This window comes from Herpailurus yagouaroundi, unplaced genomic scaffold, assembly GCF_014898765.1.
Source record: "Herpailurus yagouaroundi ecotype Mexico unplaced genomic scaffold, PumYag 189, whole genome shotgun sequence".
Classification (NCBI taxonomy): domain Eukaryota; kingdom Metazoa; phylum Chordata; class Mammalia; order Carnivora; family Felidae; genus Herpailurus; species Herpailurus yagouaroundi.
Genome location: NW_024412420.1, coordinates 17,329,946 through 17,345,102, shown reverse-complemented (window position 1 = coordinate 17,345,102; position 15,157 = coordinate 17,329,946). Strand labels below are relative to the sequence as shown.

The following is a 15,157-nucleotide window of genomic DNA, read 5'->3' as shown; positions in this document are numbered from 1 at the left end:
CGGACTGGGGATCCCCAAGGGTATGGCTATGATTCTCCTCTGAGACTGGGGTTCCTGGAGAACAGGGCCAAGACCTGCCCTTGGGGTGAATGATTTTTCTCCTCCCTCTGAGTATAAGGTCTATGCCCTCTTCCGCCTCCACACTCAGCGTGCTGCCCTGGCCTTTCTTAGGGTGTGCGGGGGGCCCATGGGGCCTGACTAGTTGATAAGGAGCCATTTCCGGAGAGTGCAGGTGATTGAACCTGTAAAAAGATGATTGAGGGAGCCTTAGACTCTCCACCTTGAGAGAGCTCTAAAAATAACACCCACGGCCATCTGTCCTAGAGGGCGGAGGGGCTGGCCCACAACCAAGATGGCCCCTCCTGCCCTCAGGGTCCGATGGGACAGAGGGAAGCACTGGGGGCTCTGGCCAGATGGGGGAGGGGAGACCTGGAAAGGGCTTTATGGAGAGACTCCCCAACAACCCCCTTTTTCCAATGGGGGCAGGTAGGTCCGATGCGGCTGGCCTCTCCGAAAGGGGAGCAGGCCCCCAAATTAGCCTCCCCTCCCCTTCCCCCATGCCCACCTTCTGAGCCCTGTGGTTGATCATTCCGGGTAGTGAGCCTTTCCGCCCCTCGGCCGAGAGGGCCCTGCCCCAGCCCTTTCCTCTTGTTTGCATCCTGGGTTCCCTCCTCTCTCAGAGCTTCAGTTTCCTCATCTGTAAAAACGGGGATAAACTCAGCTCATTGTGTCGTCGCGCTGAAAGCCTGTTCTGCGCAGTGCACAGTAGGTGCCTGATAAACAGTGGGCCCTTCCTCTTTCTTTCAAAGGCCCTGGGTGAGGATCTCGGCCTCAGACCCCGGTGGAGACGGCAACGGGCTGGGGAGAGTGGCACGTGCATGGGCATCACTCAACCTGAGAAGACAGCAGAGCCTGGATAACACCTGGATGGTGCTTTGGAGGGGATCTCTGTGCCAGGCCTGCTCGGGCCGGGGTGGGGGTGGGGTCTGTGTGTGTCAGGCTGGATGTGCAGGTGTCAGACTCAGCTGCTTCTGGGGGAGGACTGGCCTCTGCCTCCTCTCAACTCTTCCCAACTCTTTCCCAGAGAAGGGACACGGTGGGGTGTCCAGAGAGGCCTCTCCTCCAGGATCATAAAGGTCAAGAGTCATGGTCATGGCTCCTACCCCACCTCCAGTAGAAAGAGGCTTTCCCCACAGATCCTGCCACTCCTCAGCCCCTCTCCAAAGTATTGCTGAGCGAGGTTGCCTTTTCCACGGAATGGTCACAGGTCCCACTGGCTGGAGGTCAAGGGTCCGGTCTGTGTCCCTTATTCCCACCCATGGGCAGGCTAGGGAAGATACAATCTCATCCCTGGCCTTAGGGGCTGCCCCAGGAGTCTAGATACAAACGCTTCACCTCCTCAGGAGGCTACACCTGCTGTTGGGGGGCTGTGGGGTGAAGATGGGGCTCAGGCTCTGTCCAGAGTCTGAGTTTGAGCCTGGCGCCTGCCCCCTCATCTCCTACAAGGTGGAGACATCACGCACTGTCTGGGTGGAAGCTCAGCGGTCTGGCAGGGGTGGAGGCAAGGAGGAGGAAGGGCCTTCCCCACGCCTCGAGCTCCCCCCCCCTCCTCGGACTCCCCCTCCCTTCCCAGGCCGGGGATATAAGCCCCGCAGGGAAAGCGCTGAGCAGAGGAGGAGGCCACAGCCCGACCTGCAGCAGTCCAGCCCTTGGGACTCCTCTCGCCTTCCACCTGCTCATCTCCGCTTCCAGAACTGTCGCCGTGAGTGGCCCGGGACCAGGAATGGCCTGTTGCCGGGGAACCCGGGCTATTTTGTGGGGAAACTGAGCCTGGGATGGTGGAAACTGGGGCTGAGTGGCCAGCATAGCCCTTTATCTCTAGCACGGGCGGGGGTTGGGGAGGCCGGCAGGGCTTATGCCTCCCTGACAGGGAAACTGAGGCACAGACGGGGCAGTGCCGCAGAACACACGGCGAGCCAGCAGCTGAGCCTCGGTCCGTTGGCGGTCCTGCACAGGCCGGGAAACGTGGGCCCCGACGGCAGGCCGCCTCCCGCCGTCGGGTGTCGAGGCGGGGGATGGCCCACGACCCACTGCCCCCTCTCCAGATGGTGACCGTGCGCCGGCCGTGGCCCGCCGTGGCCACAGTGCTGCTGGCCCTGCTCGCCTGCCTGGGGGCGCTGGTCCACGCCTACCCCGCCAAACCCGAGGCTCCCGGCGAAGACGCGTCGCCGGAAGAGCTGAGCCGCTACTACGCGTCGCTGCGCCACTACCTCAACCTGGTCACTCGGCAGCGGTGAGCGCGTGCGCCGGCCTCGGAGCCGGGTCCCTGGGGCTCCCGCCCCCGCCCCCGCCTCCCCCTCCGCCTCCCCCTCCGCCCGGGGGCGTGCCCGCGCCTGACCCCGCCCCCTCCGACCCCCGCCCCCAGGTACGGGAAACGAGACAGCCCGGAAGCGGTCCTCTCGAAACTGCTCTTCCCCGACGGCGAGGACCGCCAGGTCAAGTCACGGTAAAAGCGCCCCCCCCCCCCCGGCCACCCGTCTTGTCCCCTAGTGCTCGGTCTGGGATGTGCGGCCCCACGGAGCCCCCACCCTGGCCCCACCACCTGGCGTTCTCACGCCTGGATCCGAGGCCGGCTCTGGGCGATTCCTTTCCTTTCGGTCCTACAGGCCAGAAGGCGCGTACATGTGGTGACGACCCCAAAGCCTCCTGGGAGACGCGCCGACTGCACCGACCTCGTTTGCATGTGTGCTCCTGACCCCGGAACCTGGGTTCCTCTCGCTGCCTACTGTGCCTGGGAGGGGGTGGGGGTGCTGGATGGGGTCTTCATCCCATTTCTCCGTGCCCCCGGCCCCTGGGCTGGAGGGCTGTGTGTGGTCTTTCCCTGGTCCCCAAATAAAGAGCAAATTTCACTGAAACGGATGTGTGCGTATTTCCTTTCCCTTCTCCTTCGTGGAGGTGGCATCCGGGGTGGGGGGGAGGGGAGGGTGGAAGGATCGGAGAAGACTGGGCGCCCCAGACAAAAGACTTCCCAGGACAGGGCTGGGAGCTCCCCTGGGCTCTGAGCTAAGAGAAGATACTGTGGCCCAAGCAAGGGGCCTCGGTGGCGCTCTCCTGTTGGGTTGGAAGTGGGGCAGGATGAAAGTTCCTGACAAGGGGCAGGGAGGAGCCGGAAGGAGAGCTGGGACAGGATGGGGGGCTGGGGTGGAAGGGAGCCGGCAAGGCAGCCTAGGAGAGTGGCTGGGAGCAGAGATGGGATCCAAGATGGGACTGTGGAGGAAGTCATGGGGCAGGGGGCGGGGTTGAGGTGGGTGTATGTGTGCTAGGGGGAGGGGTCACTTCTCACATCTCCCATTCCCTGGGCACGAGGGGCAGTGGGAGTGTGGAGGGTGCCCTTCCCTTAGCAGTGCCCTCCCCCACGTTACTGAATTCCCACTCCATGGCTAAGTCACTAACTGTGCTTTCCTAGTGACAAGGCTATGGGGACACCCTCCCGTGCTGCCCCCCACCCCGCCCTTCTCTAGACTGGACACTGAAGGCTGAAGGCGCTTGGGACGTCTGAACTGGAGTCTGACCCAAGTCCCTGACCACTCTGTACGTACGGATGACAGAAGAATCCCAGACCTTGCCTGCAGGCTGATCTTCCCTGATACCCTTCCTTCCCAGCCCCTTTCGTCCAGGAAGCCTTCCTGATTGTCCCTGATCTGCACACTTCCCTCTGAGGCAGCCCAGCTCTCATGGCCGCTGCTCTGTTCTGTCCATGTTGCTGTGCCCGGTCTCCCTGCTAAGTCTGAGGAACCCCTGAAGGACAGGCCTATGTCTGCCCGCTCAAACACAGCCTCCTCCATCTGTGGGTTCTCACCTGGGCCTCTGGGGCAGCAGGACACGGACAAGCCCAAGGCAGGGAGCTGGGGGTGGGGGTGTGGCGGAGCATTGGATTGAAGCCCAAACCCCAGACCCAGTGAGGGTCAGAAGGTCGGGAAGGCTGCGTGCGTCACTTCGCAGGTAGGGGTCTCGCAGGACTATTTGCACGTAGGTGGCTATGGGAGGAGAGAAGATCCTAGGGGGCCAGGGCTCTGACTCTCTCCTCTTCTGTGCTGCTGCCTCGAGTGGAGCCGGAAGGGTGAAGTGAAGGCAGGCCCGGGGCCTGGTGCACATCGCAAGCGATGCGGACTCAGATGCTCCAAGCCTTTGTCCAGGCCACTCTCCTGCCTGCAGGGAAAGGTCTGGAAATCAGCTTCCGGGTAGTATTCACCTCCTCCCAGAAGCCTCTCCTGATTTCTCGGGGGTAGAGTTAGCGTCTCTGGTTCCGTCTCCCTACTGCCCTGTCACTAGCCGCTAGCCGCTTCCCGTGTCATTTTGCCCCCCTCTTCCCTCCTCCCATCCCACTCCCTCCGCACCAGGAGAGGAGGGGTGGGAACACAGAATGGCTGCCAGGAGCTTTGGTTCATTCTGTGTTGTCAGAGGAGCGGGACGGTGCGCGCCTGCGTCGGTGTCCATGGTCGCCTGGCTGGCGGCCTGCCTGGCGGTCAGTTTGAGGCTGAGGGAAGAGACCCCTGCTGTGAATTATGTGCGACCACAGACCGTTTCAGTTTGACATGTCTGGTTGACCGCCAGTGACAGGGGTGCACCTGTTCCCTTGGAGTATTGAACCGGTGGATTAACCAGACCCCACCCATGTGGCAGCCGGAGGGGCCTTAGATGTGATATGAATGGTGACAATAATAGCTACCTTCTGAGAGAAGCACTTACGTGCTCTAGCACCGAGCTATTTGTCTTACGCACACTGTATTGCTAGAATATTGATTTGGCTTTTTAAATAGAGGGAGAATCAGCAGTGGCTTGAACAAGACAGAAATTTCTTTCCTCTTTTTTTTTTTTTTTTAATTTTTACTGTTTTATTAATTTTTGAAAGAGAGAGAGAGAGAGAGAGAGAGAGAGAGAGAAAGTATGAACAGGGGCGGGGGGTGGGCAGAGAGAGAGGGAGACACAGAATCCGACGCAGGCTCCAGGCTCCGAGCTGTTAGCCCAGAGCCCGACGCGGGGCTCGAACTCACGAACCGTGAGATCATGACCTGAGCTGAAGTTGGCCGCTTAACTAACTGAGCCACCCGGGCGCCCCAGAAGTTTCTTTCTCTTTTATATAAAATTTAAGTGGCATCTGGGGAGTCAGCAGCTCCCTTCCCCGAGGACATCCCGAAGCCCAGGGTCCTATTTTGTGGCATCCCAATGCCCTCCTCTACATGACTGAAGATGGCCCCTCACCCCCTCTGTGTTCCAGTCAGTGGGAATGGAGGGAAAGGGAAAGTGCAGGCGTGCTGTCACTCTGCTGTGTCACAGTGACCCTCAGACTTAGCAGTCTCAAACACCCTTTCCTTTCACTCATGCTTTTGTGGGCCAGGCTTGGAAAGGGCTCCGCTCGGCACCCGCCACTTGGAATGTTTCACGCAATGACAGTCAGAGGCTGGCTGGGGCTGCGGTCGGTTGAGGGCACCCCTGTGGCTGATGCCCAAGAAGGCTTCCTCGCGTGGCCACTGCTGGCTGCTGGCTGGGGGCTCGGCTGGGTCTGCTGACCCCGCACCTGCACGATATTGACGGGGGAGTGGGACCTACACGGTAGCTGGCTCCCCCAGGGTGAGTGCTCCAGGAGGATCCAGGAGGATCCAGTGACTGGGGATTCCTGGGGCTGCTGTGACAAAAGACCACAAACCGGGTGGTTTCCCAGCAGTTCTGGAGCTGGGAAGTCTGGAACCAAGGCTTTGGCAGGGCTGTGAGGGAAGGGTCTGTTCCAGGCCTCTCTCTGTGGCTTGTAGACAGTTTCTCTATTTCTCCACCTCGTCTTCCCTCTCTGCACATCTGTTTCTGTGTCCAAATCACCCTTTTATTTAAACACAGCAGCTGGGGTGCCTCGGTGGCTTAGTTGGTGGGGCATCTGACTTTGGCTCAGGTCACGATCTCACGGTACGTGGGTTCGAGCCCCGCATCGGGCTCTGTGCTGACAGCTCAGAGCCTGGAGCCTGCTTCGGATTCTCTGTCTCCCTCTCTCCCGGCCCCTCCCCTGCTCACACTCTGTTTCTCTGTCTCTCAAAAATAAATAAATGTTAAAAAAAAATTTAGAAGAAAACAACAACACAGCAGTCATAACAGAATAGGGGTCCACCCTGCTCCGGTCTGACCTCACCTTAATTAGTCACATCTGCAATGACCCTATTTCCAAATAAGGTTGCATCCTGAAGTACCGGGAGTTAGGATTTTGACACACGAATTTGGGGGTGGGGACACCATTCAACCCATAAACGACTGTCTTTTATGACCTGGCCTCACAAGCCACATATCACCTTTCCAACTCTGTTGGTCAAAGCGGTCACAGGCCCGCCCGCATTCGAGAAGAGGGGACACGGACCCCATTGTAGAACTACACACGGGATAGGAGGTATTTCTGTGGTCATTTTTGCTACAATCTGCCTTGGGACCCCACGCGCACTCCTAGAAACAGAGCAGCACGAGACACGTAAACGCGCGTCTCATTGGTTAACACTTAGTCACGTGACCCCACTTCACCGGGAGAGCACCCCAGGAGAGGTCTTCAGCTGGGTGGCCCTGTGCCCAGCTCAAGCTCTTTTATTATTATCTTTATTAAAATTTTTTTTTTTGTTTTTAGCGTTTATTTTAGGGGCGGGGGGCGGGGATGCAGAGAATCCGAAGCGGGCTCTACCCCTTCAGGGCAAGGCCTGATGTGGGGCTTGAACTCACCAACTCGTGAGATCACGACCTGAGCGGAAGTCAGGCGCTCAACCCACTGAGCCACCCAGGCGCCCCTCAGGCTCTTTTATGGAAGGCAGCTGTCCTGGTCACTATACCACCAACGCCCCCAAGCTCTTCTGTGATGGAAAGAGGAGAGAGTGAGTATTGGGGCAACTCGTGTTATCTGTTACAAACACGATCTCCTTTGAACACCGTCTGGAAATCATCTGGGTCCATCTCTTCATCAAGCAGGTGGGAATCCTGAGAGTCTGAATCTGAGCTGTCACACGGGGCTCTCCCCCACGACTCCTTCAACGGCAGGGAGCCCATAGCTGGTGCAGGGGCCTCAGAGACGAAAGATCTGGATTCGCGTCCCGTCTGCCATTAGCAGCCGTGTGACCTCGGCCTCGTCATCTCATTTCCCTGCACACATTTCTTCACCGGTCATTCGGGGAGACTTACACCTTGAACGATAATAGTGACAGTTCGCTACTTTAAGGGGACTCAGAGAGGTTATGTACTTTGCCAAAGGTCACACAGCTGGTGGGTGGTGGAGCTCGTGAGGAGTAACTACAGCCCAGGTCAGCTGGGCACAGCCTGGCACAGGCTTATTAACACCCTCTGTTATCCTTCACTCTTCTCCTCCACTTCTAACGCTTCTCCAAACTGCTGTGACAACTCTCCCTTCCAACCCCAAGGGAAAATCCCCTTCCTTCCCCATCCAGCCCCCGCTTTTGGAAAAATCTAGGCTGACGAGGATAGGATTTATATTTGCAGGTGCTGTGGGCAGGGAGGGGAAAGTACTGAATTCTGTGCGGCAGAGCCCTGGGTGCAGTTGGAGTCTCCCGGGGGGAGAAAAATGGGGGGCAGAGTCCAAGCTCCACATGGGTGACCTGAGCCCCTACTCGGGCCTGAGTTGATTTCGAGGGCGTGGGAAGTGGGCTCAAGGCGTGTGCGTGTGTGTGTGTGACAGCTATCTTCAGCCTAAGGGTTTCTCCAGGGAAAAGGGGACCCCCTGGGTTCCTGGCATCTGGGGGCAGCCGCCTTTCCGCACCTTTGCTGCGACCACCCAGTGCGGGAAAGAGGCATTGGCCTAAGAGCTGGGCCAGGCCGCTTTAGAGGCAGCCTTGGGACAGGTGGTCATGGAGGATGCGAGGCTTGTCAAATTCCTGGCCTTGCAGTACTGTCGCCTATGTGGGGACCCCCCCCCATCCCGCTTGCGACAGCGCCCTCGGGCTCACCCTGGGACCCCACGTGTTCCTGGGGTGTTCCTCGCCTAGTTTCAGCCGAGCCCTCACCCCACCCCCAACGCTGCCCAGTGGCCATCCTCCCCGTCCTAGAGGGCATGGGGGTGGGCAGGCGGAGAGGGGGGTTTTCATCTTCCTTCAGTCTGCCTGCCGGGAAGTACTCGGGGCCTCCTCTAAGCAGGGCTCCACAGCAGCCTTTGGGCCTATGAAGACGAGTGAGAAGCGTAGCTCAGTTCTGGAAGTGGCCATACAGCTCAGAAAGCACATCCACAGCCTCTTTCTCTTTGCCCCAACACCCCGGAGAGGACCCAGAAGGGGAAATCTGTTGTTCGCAAAGGAGAAAAATGAAAGCTATAGGTTCGGTTGACATGGTGGAATACACGTCATTTCGTAGGCACAAGACACAGCTCTACATGGCTCTGGCACTCAGGTCAATCCCCAGATCTACCCTCTGTCCGAAGGGGGCTCCGTCCTGACGGGGGTAATGGCAAACAGGTCCCACCAGGCTGTGATCTGGCGGGAGGCCAGGCCCTCCGAACTAGGGTTGGAGCCTGGCGCCCCCTGGTGGCACAATGCAGCCTCTGCCGCCTCGCCACCCTCGTTTTGCAAAGTGGGCCCCAGGGCCAGGGCTTGCCCAAACAGACGCACCTCCCAATTTGCTTTTGGGATGTAAGCTGTCGTCCGGTGAAGCATTATTGTTCTTCTTGTTACCAGAAATCAGAAATGAGAAAAACAAGGGGCGCCTGGGTGGCTCGGTCAGTTAAGCGTCAGACTCTTGGTTTCAGCTCGGGTCATGATCCCAGGGTGGTTGGTGAATTCGAGCCCCGCTTGGGGCTCCGCGCTGCCAGTGTGGAGCCTACTTGGGATTCTCTCTCTCTGCCCCTCCCCCACTAGCTCGCTAGCGCGCTCGCTCTCCCTCTCGGAATAAATAAAAACTTAAAAATAAACAAACAAAAGAATTGAGAGAAACAAGGCAGAACACTGACATTTACTGAGATTTGCTTTTTTATCCTCACTGTCTTGCAGAAAATCAAAACTCAGGCGGAAAAAGGACTCTTGCCCAGGCTCACACCAAGCCAACGGCAGAGCCAGGATGTGGACGTCCCGGTAACCAGCCAGTTACTGCTCCTGGGCCTGAGCTGGGGAGGGGGCTGGGGTTGAGGGAGGGGTGCTTGGTAGGGCAGACCCAGCGGCTCCTGGGGGGTGCAGGTGAGGCGGCACAGCTGGGATCGTGGGGTGGGGATTCTAAGCCAGAACTTGAGTCTTACGCAGCTGTGTGGTCTCGGGCAGGTGTCTTCACCTCTGTGAGCCTCACACTTCTTGGCCAAAAAGTGGCCAATTATAACGATACTTTGACAGCCCCGCTTAGGAAAAAGGAGTCCAGATTTTGGAGTCAGGCGTTGTGTTAAACTCTGGATTTGCCAAGGACGAGTTACGTAGCCTGAGGCTAGTTACTTAGTATCTCTGAGTTGGTTTCTGAGTCCGTGGGAGGAGTTGTCGCAGGGACTCAGGTGAGTTGATGGGGCTTGGAGCACGCTGGAAAATTCAAGGCTTTGCAGATGATGCTGGTTTCATCAGTAGCTTGGAAAGGAGCTCTGGGAAATGGGTCTGGCACCCGATCCCCCCACGCCAGTTCCCCCAACCCCAGTCATATCGGTTCTCAGGTTCACCCTACACACCAGCGGGGAGAAGGTTCCGCCCTGCCTGGGTCCCCACTCCTTCCCACACTGTCTAGTTACCTCAGTTAGCCGCGTTGTTCCCCCTTTGTTCTTCCTGGAAAGGAAGTCCAGACTCGGTCCTGGAGTCTCCTACCCAGAGCCTCAATCTTAGGCCCCCCCGAGGGATTTCATCTGAGGATCCCAGTTAATCCCCAGGAGGCCTGAGGGGCTGTCCCAAGGCCTAGGACCAGAGCCTTTCAGTCATCCTGAGGTCCTAGAACCCACGTCCTCCTGGAACCAAGCCTGTGATGGTGCCTGGGCGGGGGCCCACGGGAGACTTACCGTGGTTCACTTTTACCTGTTATGCGGCTGGCCTGGCACCCACAACACTGCCCTGGCCCCCTCCCGGCCCTGGCGTTGTGGGTACCAGGGAGACGGTGGGAGGAGGGGTGAGGGCAGGGGAGTGAGAGAGGCTGACAGGAGGCGGGGACTCTGGGGGGCTGAGGACTATAAAAGGGTACGGCTGAGGGGCCCGGGCACCCTTCAGCTTGAGGCAGGCGTGCGCGTGCGCACTCAGGACTCAGGGTAAGCGGTCTCAGCCGGGGTGAGGGCCAGCCTCTGCAGACTCCTTGGGCCTCGGGCCTGGGATGGGGGAAAGACTTGATGCCTTGCAGAGCAGGGGTGGGTGTCGGGGGTTCCGAGGTCCTGCTTGGAGTGGACTCTACACCTGGACGAATCTACCACCCTGGAAGAGCAGTCTGCTGACCAGAAGGCAGAAAACGTGTGCGGGGAGTGGGTGGTGGCCACGCACACAAATGTGCGTGACCATGACCTCGGGTGGGGGGGGGGCGGGGTCTGAGCGTGCAACCGTGCCTATCGGCTGAGGGTGACACGGGCGACAGCGTCCTCTCCAGGAGCTGTACCTGGATGTCAACCCTGGCGGCGGAGGGGGGCGGCAGACCCACGGGCTGGGGATTTCGGTCCTTGGGTTCCCAAGTTCATTCTGTGTGCTCCCACTCGGTCGGTGAGCTGGAGCACCCCTACATCCCACCCTGCGTCTGCCTCCTCAGAGCCACAAGGTTCTGGATGTCGTGAGTCCTGGCTCCCCTGCCCCACGTCCCCCACCTTCTCTGCCACACTTTCGACTGTGCCGAGGGCCTGGCTGAGCTCCGGCTGCTGGGCAGGTCGTGACCTGGCTGTCCGTGCTCCCCCGGGGCAGGGTCTAGCAGGTGGGGTGGTGGGGGCCGAATAGCCCTTCACTCTGCCCCTTTGTCCCCGGGCTTGGACAAATGAGTGATGGGTCAAGGGGTCGGGCAGGTGGACTCGGCTCTGCCTCTATCCGCCTGCTCCTGGTTCCTCAGATGCCTGTCGCCCGCCGCTGCCTCTCCCTGCTGCTCCTGTCCGCCTGTGTGGCTCTGTTGCTGCAGCCACCGCTGGGTGCCCGGGGGGCCCCGCTGGAGCCGGTGTACCCGGGGGACAATGCCACGCCGGAGCAGATGGCCCAGTATGCGGCCGAGCTCCGCAGATACATCAACATGCTGACCAGGCCCAGGTGTGCGCGAGAGAGAGGGCGAGAAATCCCCGTCCCCGCGGCCCTGGCCCACAAGCCCAGCCATGCTCTTGGGAAAGCAGATCATGTCTACTGACCGGGCCTGGAGCCCTGGGCCCTGGGTGGGATGGTGCCCAAGGGTGGGCATGAGGCGGGTGGGCTGGCCCCTGGGCACAGGTCTTCCCGCCCTCTGCCTCTCCTCCCCCCCCCCGCCCCCCAGGTATGGGAAAAGAGACAGAGGAGAAACGCTGGACATCTTGGAGTGGGGCTCTCCCCACGCAGCTGCCCCCAGGTAGGTTTGCTTCCCTGCTGTGTGTGCCCAGATCCCCCGGGGCTGTAATGGGGGTGGGGGGAGGGGAGCACACAGGCCCAGAGTTGGCCTGATGTCTCGAGGGCGAGGGCGTAAGGACTGTCCACCCCCACTGCCATGTCCTGCCCTCTCCTCACAGGGAGCTCAGCCCGATGGACGTGTAACGCCACCGCCTGCTTCCTCTGGCTCCAAGGGCAGTGCCAGCCCAGCTCTCCCCTCTGCGCCCTTGGCAATGGCCAAAGCTTGCTCCCCGCTGCTCCTCCGCAGACTAAATAAAGCAAATCAAAGTCACGGCTTCTCTGTGTGTCTCTGTGGACCCCTGGGGGGGGGCCGGGGGGGGGGGGGGGAGGAGCAGGCCGAGTGCTCAGGAGAGAAAGGGGGAGGGGAGGGAGGCGAAGAGGGGAAAGGAGGGTACTGTCAACGATCCAGAAGGTCTGTGGGGTCTTCAGAGCCCTTCAGCTCCTCCTCCCCACTTCACAGAGGGGCAGGCCCAGGGGAGGCGGGGACTCCTTCAAGGCCATTCAGCAAGTCAGTGAGGCTTGAATTTTCCCATTTCAGCACTTTAGACTTTCCTGGTCAACAGTCTGATGACAGCCCTGCCCCTAAACGTACCCTCTCCTCCACCAATTCTTTCCTACACCCAGGCAATAGGTGAAGTACTAATTTATACTAAAGTGTCCTTGACACGGGGTGGGGGTGGTGGGCAGGGGCAACGGCCCAGCCCTGAGGAATGACTGGTGCTAAGTCATGACTGGTGCTGCATCAGCGGCATTAAGAGCCACCCTTCCCTGGACAGGTCAGAGATGTGTCACTGTGCACGTTCAATAGGAACACGGCTCATCAGGGGGCACGGGGCCCGGCGGAAGCGTGGCCGGTGGAGGGGGACTGTGACAGGGAAGGATCTGGAGATGGGGTCATGTGCAGACTGTTGGGAAAAGGAGCTTACCGTGTGCCAGGCGCATTCAACAACGCTGTGAGGGAGATACTGTTAGCTTCACTCTATGGAGGACGAAACCGAGGCTCAGAGAGGTTCAGCCGCTTATCCAAGGACCTGCGCAGACAGCAAGCTAGTAATACAGGGCTCCGGCATTGGCTATAGAATCAGATGAACTTGGGTCTGATTCCAGGACCTGCCACTTTCTGTCTGTGTGCTTTGGGGCAGGGCTATAACCTCTCTGAGCCTCAGATTCCTCATCTGTAGAGTGGGAAGGATGACAGGGTTGTCGTGAGCGTGATGTGAACTAACACATAAAACACTTAGCGTGGTCCTCGACCCAGGTAAATGCTTAGTAAATGGGAGCCTTTGAGGGGCAGACTGGTTTGCAGCTCCCGGCCAACCAGCTGCATCCATGAAGCATGTAGAAAGATGAGCAGAGAGGAAACGTGTTTCAAACACGCGAAGCTGCACCTTCTGGAAGAGGGTGACGGTGAACTCCGCGTGGCTCCTGGATGGGGCTCTGGAGGGCAGGCTTTCCGTGATGAGAAGGAAGCGTCTTGGGAGGACCAGAAACTTAGAGAGAACTTGTCCTCAGAAGTAGTGAAATCCTGGTGTAGGAGCTGCTCACGCAGCTGCAGGAGGGGAGGCCGCAGGGGGAGTCGGCCTTCTGGGAGGAGGCTGGGTTAGCCGAGAGTTCCAGCCACCCCCAGGAGTCCAGTCTTCGGCTTCCACACTCTGGTTCCATAAGGCTGAGGACCCGGATTCTGCCCCAAGGAGGCCTGCACTGAGGATAAGTCTCGAGTCTCGGTGGGCCCCAGTGGCCTTCTCCAGCCCTTGCCCTTCTTGGACACCTTGAGTAGGTGGGATGGGATAGGGTGTGTGTGTGTGTGTGTGTGTGTGTGTGTGTGTGTGTGTGTGGCAGCTATGAGGCAAAGGCATGGCTGAAGGTGATTCTCAAACCCAAGTGGGTGGATGGGAGGGGGCCGGTTTCAGCAGAACAAAGTCTGAGTTTGGATGACAGAGGCCAAAGGCCCAGAATGTTCTCTGGCAGCTAAGGGGATAGGCTCTGAACAGGGAGAGAGGTAGACACCTCCCCAGGGCAGGAATTAGGATCCTGCTCAGGACACACTTGTGTGTTGAGAATTGGCTCAGGAGAGGTGCGTCTGCTGCTGACAGCCCCTGCCCCTGCCCAGGCCTTCTGATGGCCACCAGCCCCCAGAGGAGAGTGGCACCCTGGCACCCAGCTTCTCAGGGACAGGCCCCAGGCTGGGCTCCTGCCTCTTCCTCTGCTCTGCTCATCGCCAGAGGGGCTGAGGCAGACCTGCAAGGAAACGCAGGACACATTCTTTACTCTGAGGGGCAGGCAAAGGCACTGCGGCTTGTTCCTGTGCCAACACGGACATCTGGGCTAGCATCAAAGCTTCTGTGTGTGTGGGGGGGGGGGGCCATGGCTGAAGCCCCTCCTTTGAGGTTGCTGGGACGGGCTCCTCTCACCTCTGCTCGCCCTCTAGTTAGAGCCCCCTCTAATGGTGCATGTGTGTAAGGTGAGGGCAGGTGGCTGGGCTGCAGGGAGAAGGCGGGGAAGAACCGCAGGGGAGTCTTTTTCACTCGCAGTAGGCGCTTCAGGGTCCCCTCTCCCCCTTGAAGGACAGGTCCCCTTCAGCCTATGGCCCCCAGAAGTCACCCCCCAGAAGTCACTAAAGCCGTAGAAAGATTTCTCTTTATTGTTCTCACTGGGGGTGGGGGAGGTGGGCAGGTAGGACTTAAGGCTCCTCGCGGAATATAAAGCGGCTCGGCGGGCGAGGAGACTTGAGCCAGGCATCTAGAGGTCAAGGCCCGGCCTGGAGAAGGAAGTCCCTGCGGCCCCGGTATCCCCGCCCCCACCCAGGGGCTTCCTCTCCCTCCAGCCCAACCTGCCCCCAGTTCTGCAGCTCCCGGATCGATCGATCGATCGGTGCCAGCCTGCCCAGGCTCTCCTACCTGGGGCCCTGGGAGGAGGTCAGTGGTTAGGGTTTCCCGGTGTTCTGTTGGGGAGGTTTCCTAGTATTCTCTGGTAGCGGTTTCACGGTGTTTGCTGGTGGACTTTTTGTGGTGTTCGCGGCATTCTTGGGGTTTTGAACGTTTTTCGATTTCTTGGGGTCCTTAGACTTCACGCTGGGAAACACACGTCTTTGCACAGATCACGGGGAGGCCAGGAGCGGTGGGTGGGGGTGCGGGTGGCGTCCGTTTCCTCCCCCACCCCCACGCCCTCCGTCCTCCCTCCCGCTCTCCCCCCCCCCCCCCGCCCACCTGCTGTTGAAGAGCTTCTCCAGGTACTTGTTGAAGTGGGCGAAGTTGGAGAGCCAATCGGCCGCCCTGGGCCCGGGGGGCTGCGGCAGCCGAAGTTCCTCGCCCAGGGCGCCCCGGGGCCGCAGCAGCAGCAGCGGCACCAGGCACACCAGGACCAGTGCGCACGCGCAGCGCAGAGAAAGCGTCTGGCGGGGAGGGGAGGGCGCAGACAGAGCCGCGGGGGAGGGGCGTGTCACGTGACGCTCACGCGGGGGGCCCCGTGGCCGGGCGGGCGAGCCCCGCGCCGGCGCTCACGCTCAGCGGCGCGTCTGTCTCTGGGACGCACACAGGCGCGCGAGGCCGTCAGGGACATCCCGGTGCCCAGGTGTCCCGACCGAGAGGGGCGCAGCTGGACCCGCAGTGATGCGTCTGCGCGCGCAAAGCACC

At 59.9% G+C, this 15,157-nt stretch overlaps 2 protein-coding genes and 1 long non-coding RNA gene across 4 annotated transcripts; 2 read left to right on the top strand and 1 right to left on the bottom strand.

Moving 5' to 3' along the window:
* The first annotated feature begins 998 nt into the window (after positions 1–998).
* PYY (peptide YY) lies at positions 999–2,915 on the top strand. Of its 2 annotated transcripts, XM_040497735.1 has the most exons (5): positions 999–1,225; positions 1,634–1,762; positions 2,106–2,293; positions 2,426–2,506; positions 2,667–2,915. In XM_040497735.1, the coding sequence occupies exons 3-5, from the start codon at positions 2,106–2,108 to the stop codon at positions 2,689–2,691; spliced, it is 294 nt and encodes a 97-aa protein (XP_040353669.1). In that variant the 5' UTR covers positions 999–1,225; positions 1,634–1,762; the 3' UTR covers positions 2,692–2,915. The 2 variants fall into 2 exon arrangements, with proteins under 2 accessions (XP_040353669.1, XP_040353668.1); XM_040497734.1 differs by having other exon boundaries at positions 999–1,762.
* Positions 2,916–10,186: 7,271 nt separating this feature from the next.
* On the top strand, positions 10,187–11,796 carry PPY (pancreatic polypeptide). The gene is made up of 4 exons (XM_040497733.1): positions 10,187–10,231; positions 11,008–11,198; positions 11,416–11,487; positions 11,645–11,796. The coding sequence occupies exons 2-4, from the start codon at positions 11,008–11,010 to the stop codon at positions 11,667–11,669; spliced, it is 288 nt and encodes a 95-aa protein (XP_040353667.1). The 5' UTR covers positions 10,187–10,231; the 3' UTR covers positions 11,670–11,796.
* Positions 11,797–14,144: 2,348 nt separating this feature from the next.
* On the bottom strand, positions 14,145–14,811 carry LOC121045159 (uncharacterized). The gene is made up of 3 exons (XR_005797617.1): positions 14,732–14,811; positions 14,423–14,596; positions 14,145–14,264 (listed from the first exon to the last, which is right to left on the bottom strand). It is a non-coding gene; the product is annotated as an uncharacterized LOC121045159 (long non-coding RNA).
* Between the last annotated feature and the right edge of the window lie 346 nt (positions 14,812–15,157).

What these genes read in the sequence shown, in the direction of transcription:
- PYY (XM_040497735.1), top strand. Translation starts at nt 2,106, where the DNA reads ATGGTGACCGTGCGCCGGCCGTGGCCCGCCGTGGCCACAGTGCTGCTG. An exon ending in AACCTGGTCACTCGGCAGCG is followed by an intron (nt 2,294 to 2,425) that starts GTGAGCGCGTGC and finishes CCCCGCCCCCAG; the next exon opens with GTACGGGAAACGAGACAGCC. An exon ending in GACCGCCAGGTCAAGTCACG is followed by an intron (nt 2,507 to 2,666) that starts GTAAAAGCGCCC and finishes TCGGTCCTACAG; the next exon opens with GCCAGAAGGCGCGTACATGT.
- PPY (XM_040497733.1), top strand. Translation starts at nt 11,008, where the DNA reads ATGCCTGTCGCCCGCCGCTGCCTCTCCCTGCTGCTCCTGTCCGCCTGT. An exon ending in AACATGCTGACCAGGCCCAG is followed by an intron (nt 11,199 to 11,415) that starts GTGTGCGCGAGA and finishes CCCGCCCCCCAG; the next exon opens with GTATGGGAAAAGAGACAGAG. An exon ending in CCCCACGCAGCTGCCCCCAG is followed by an intron (nt 11,488 to 11,644) that starts GTAGGTTTGCTT and finishes CTCTCCTCACAG; the next exon opens with GGAGCTCAGCCCGATGGACG.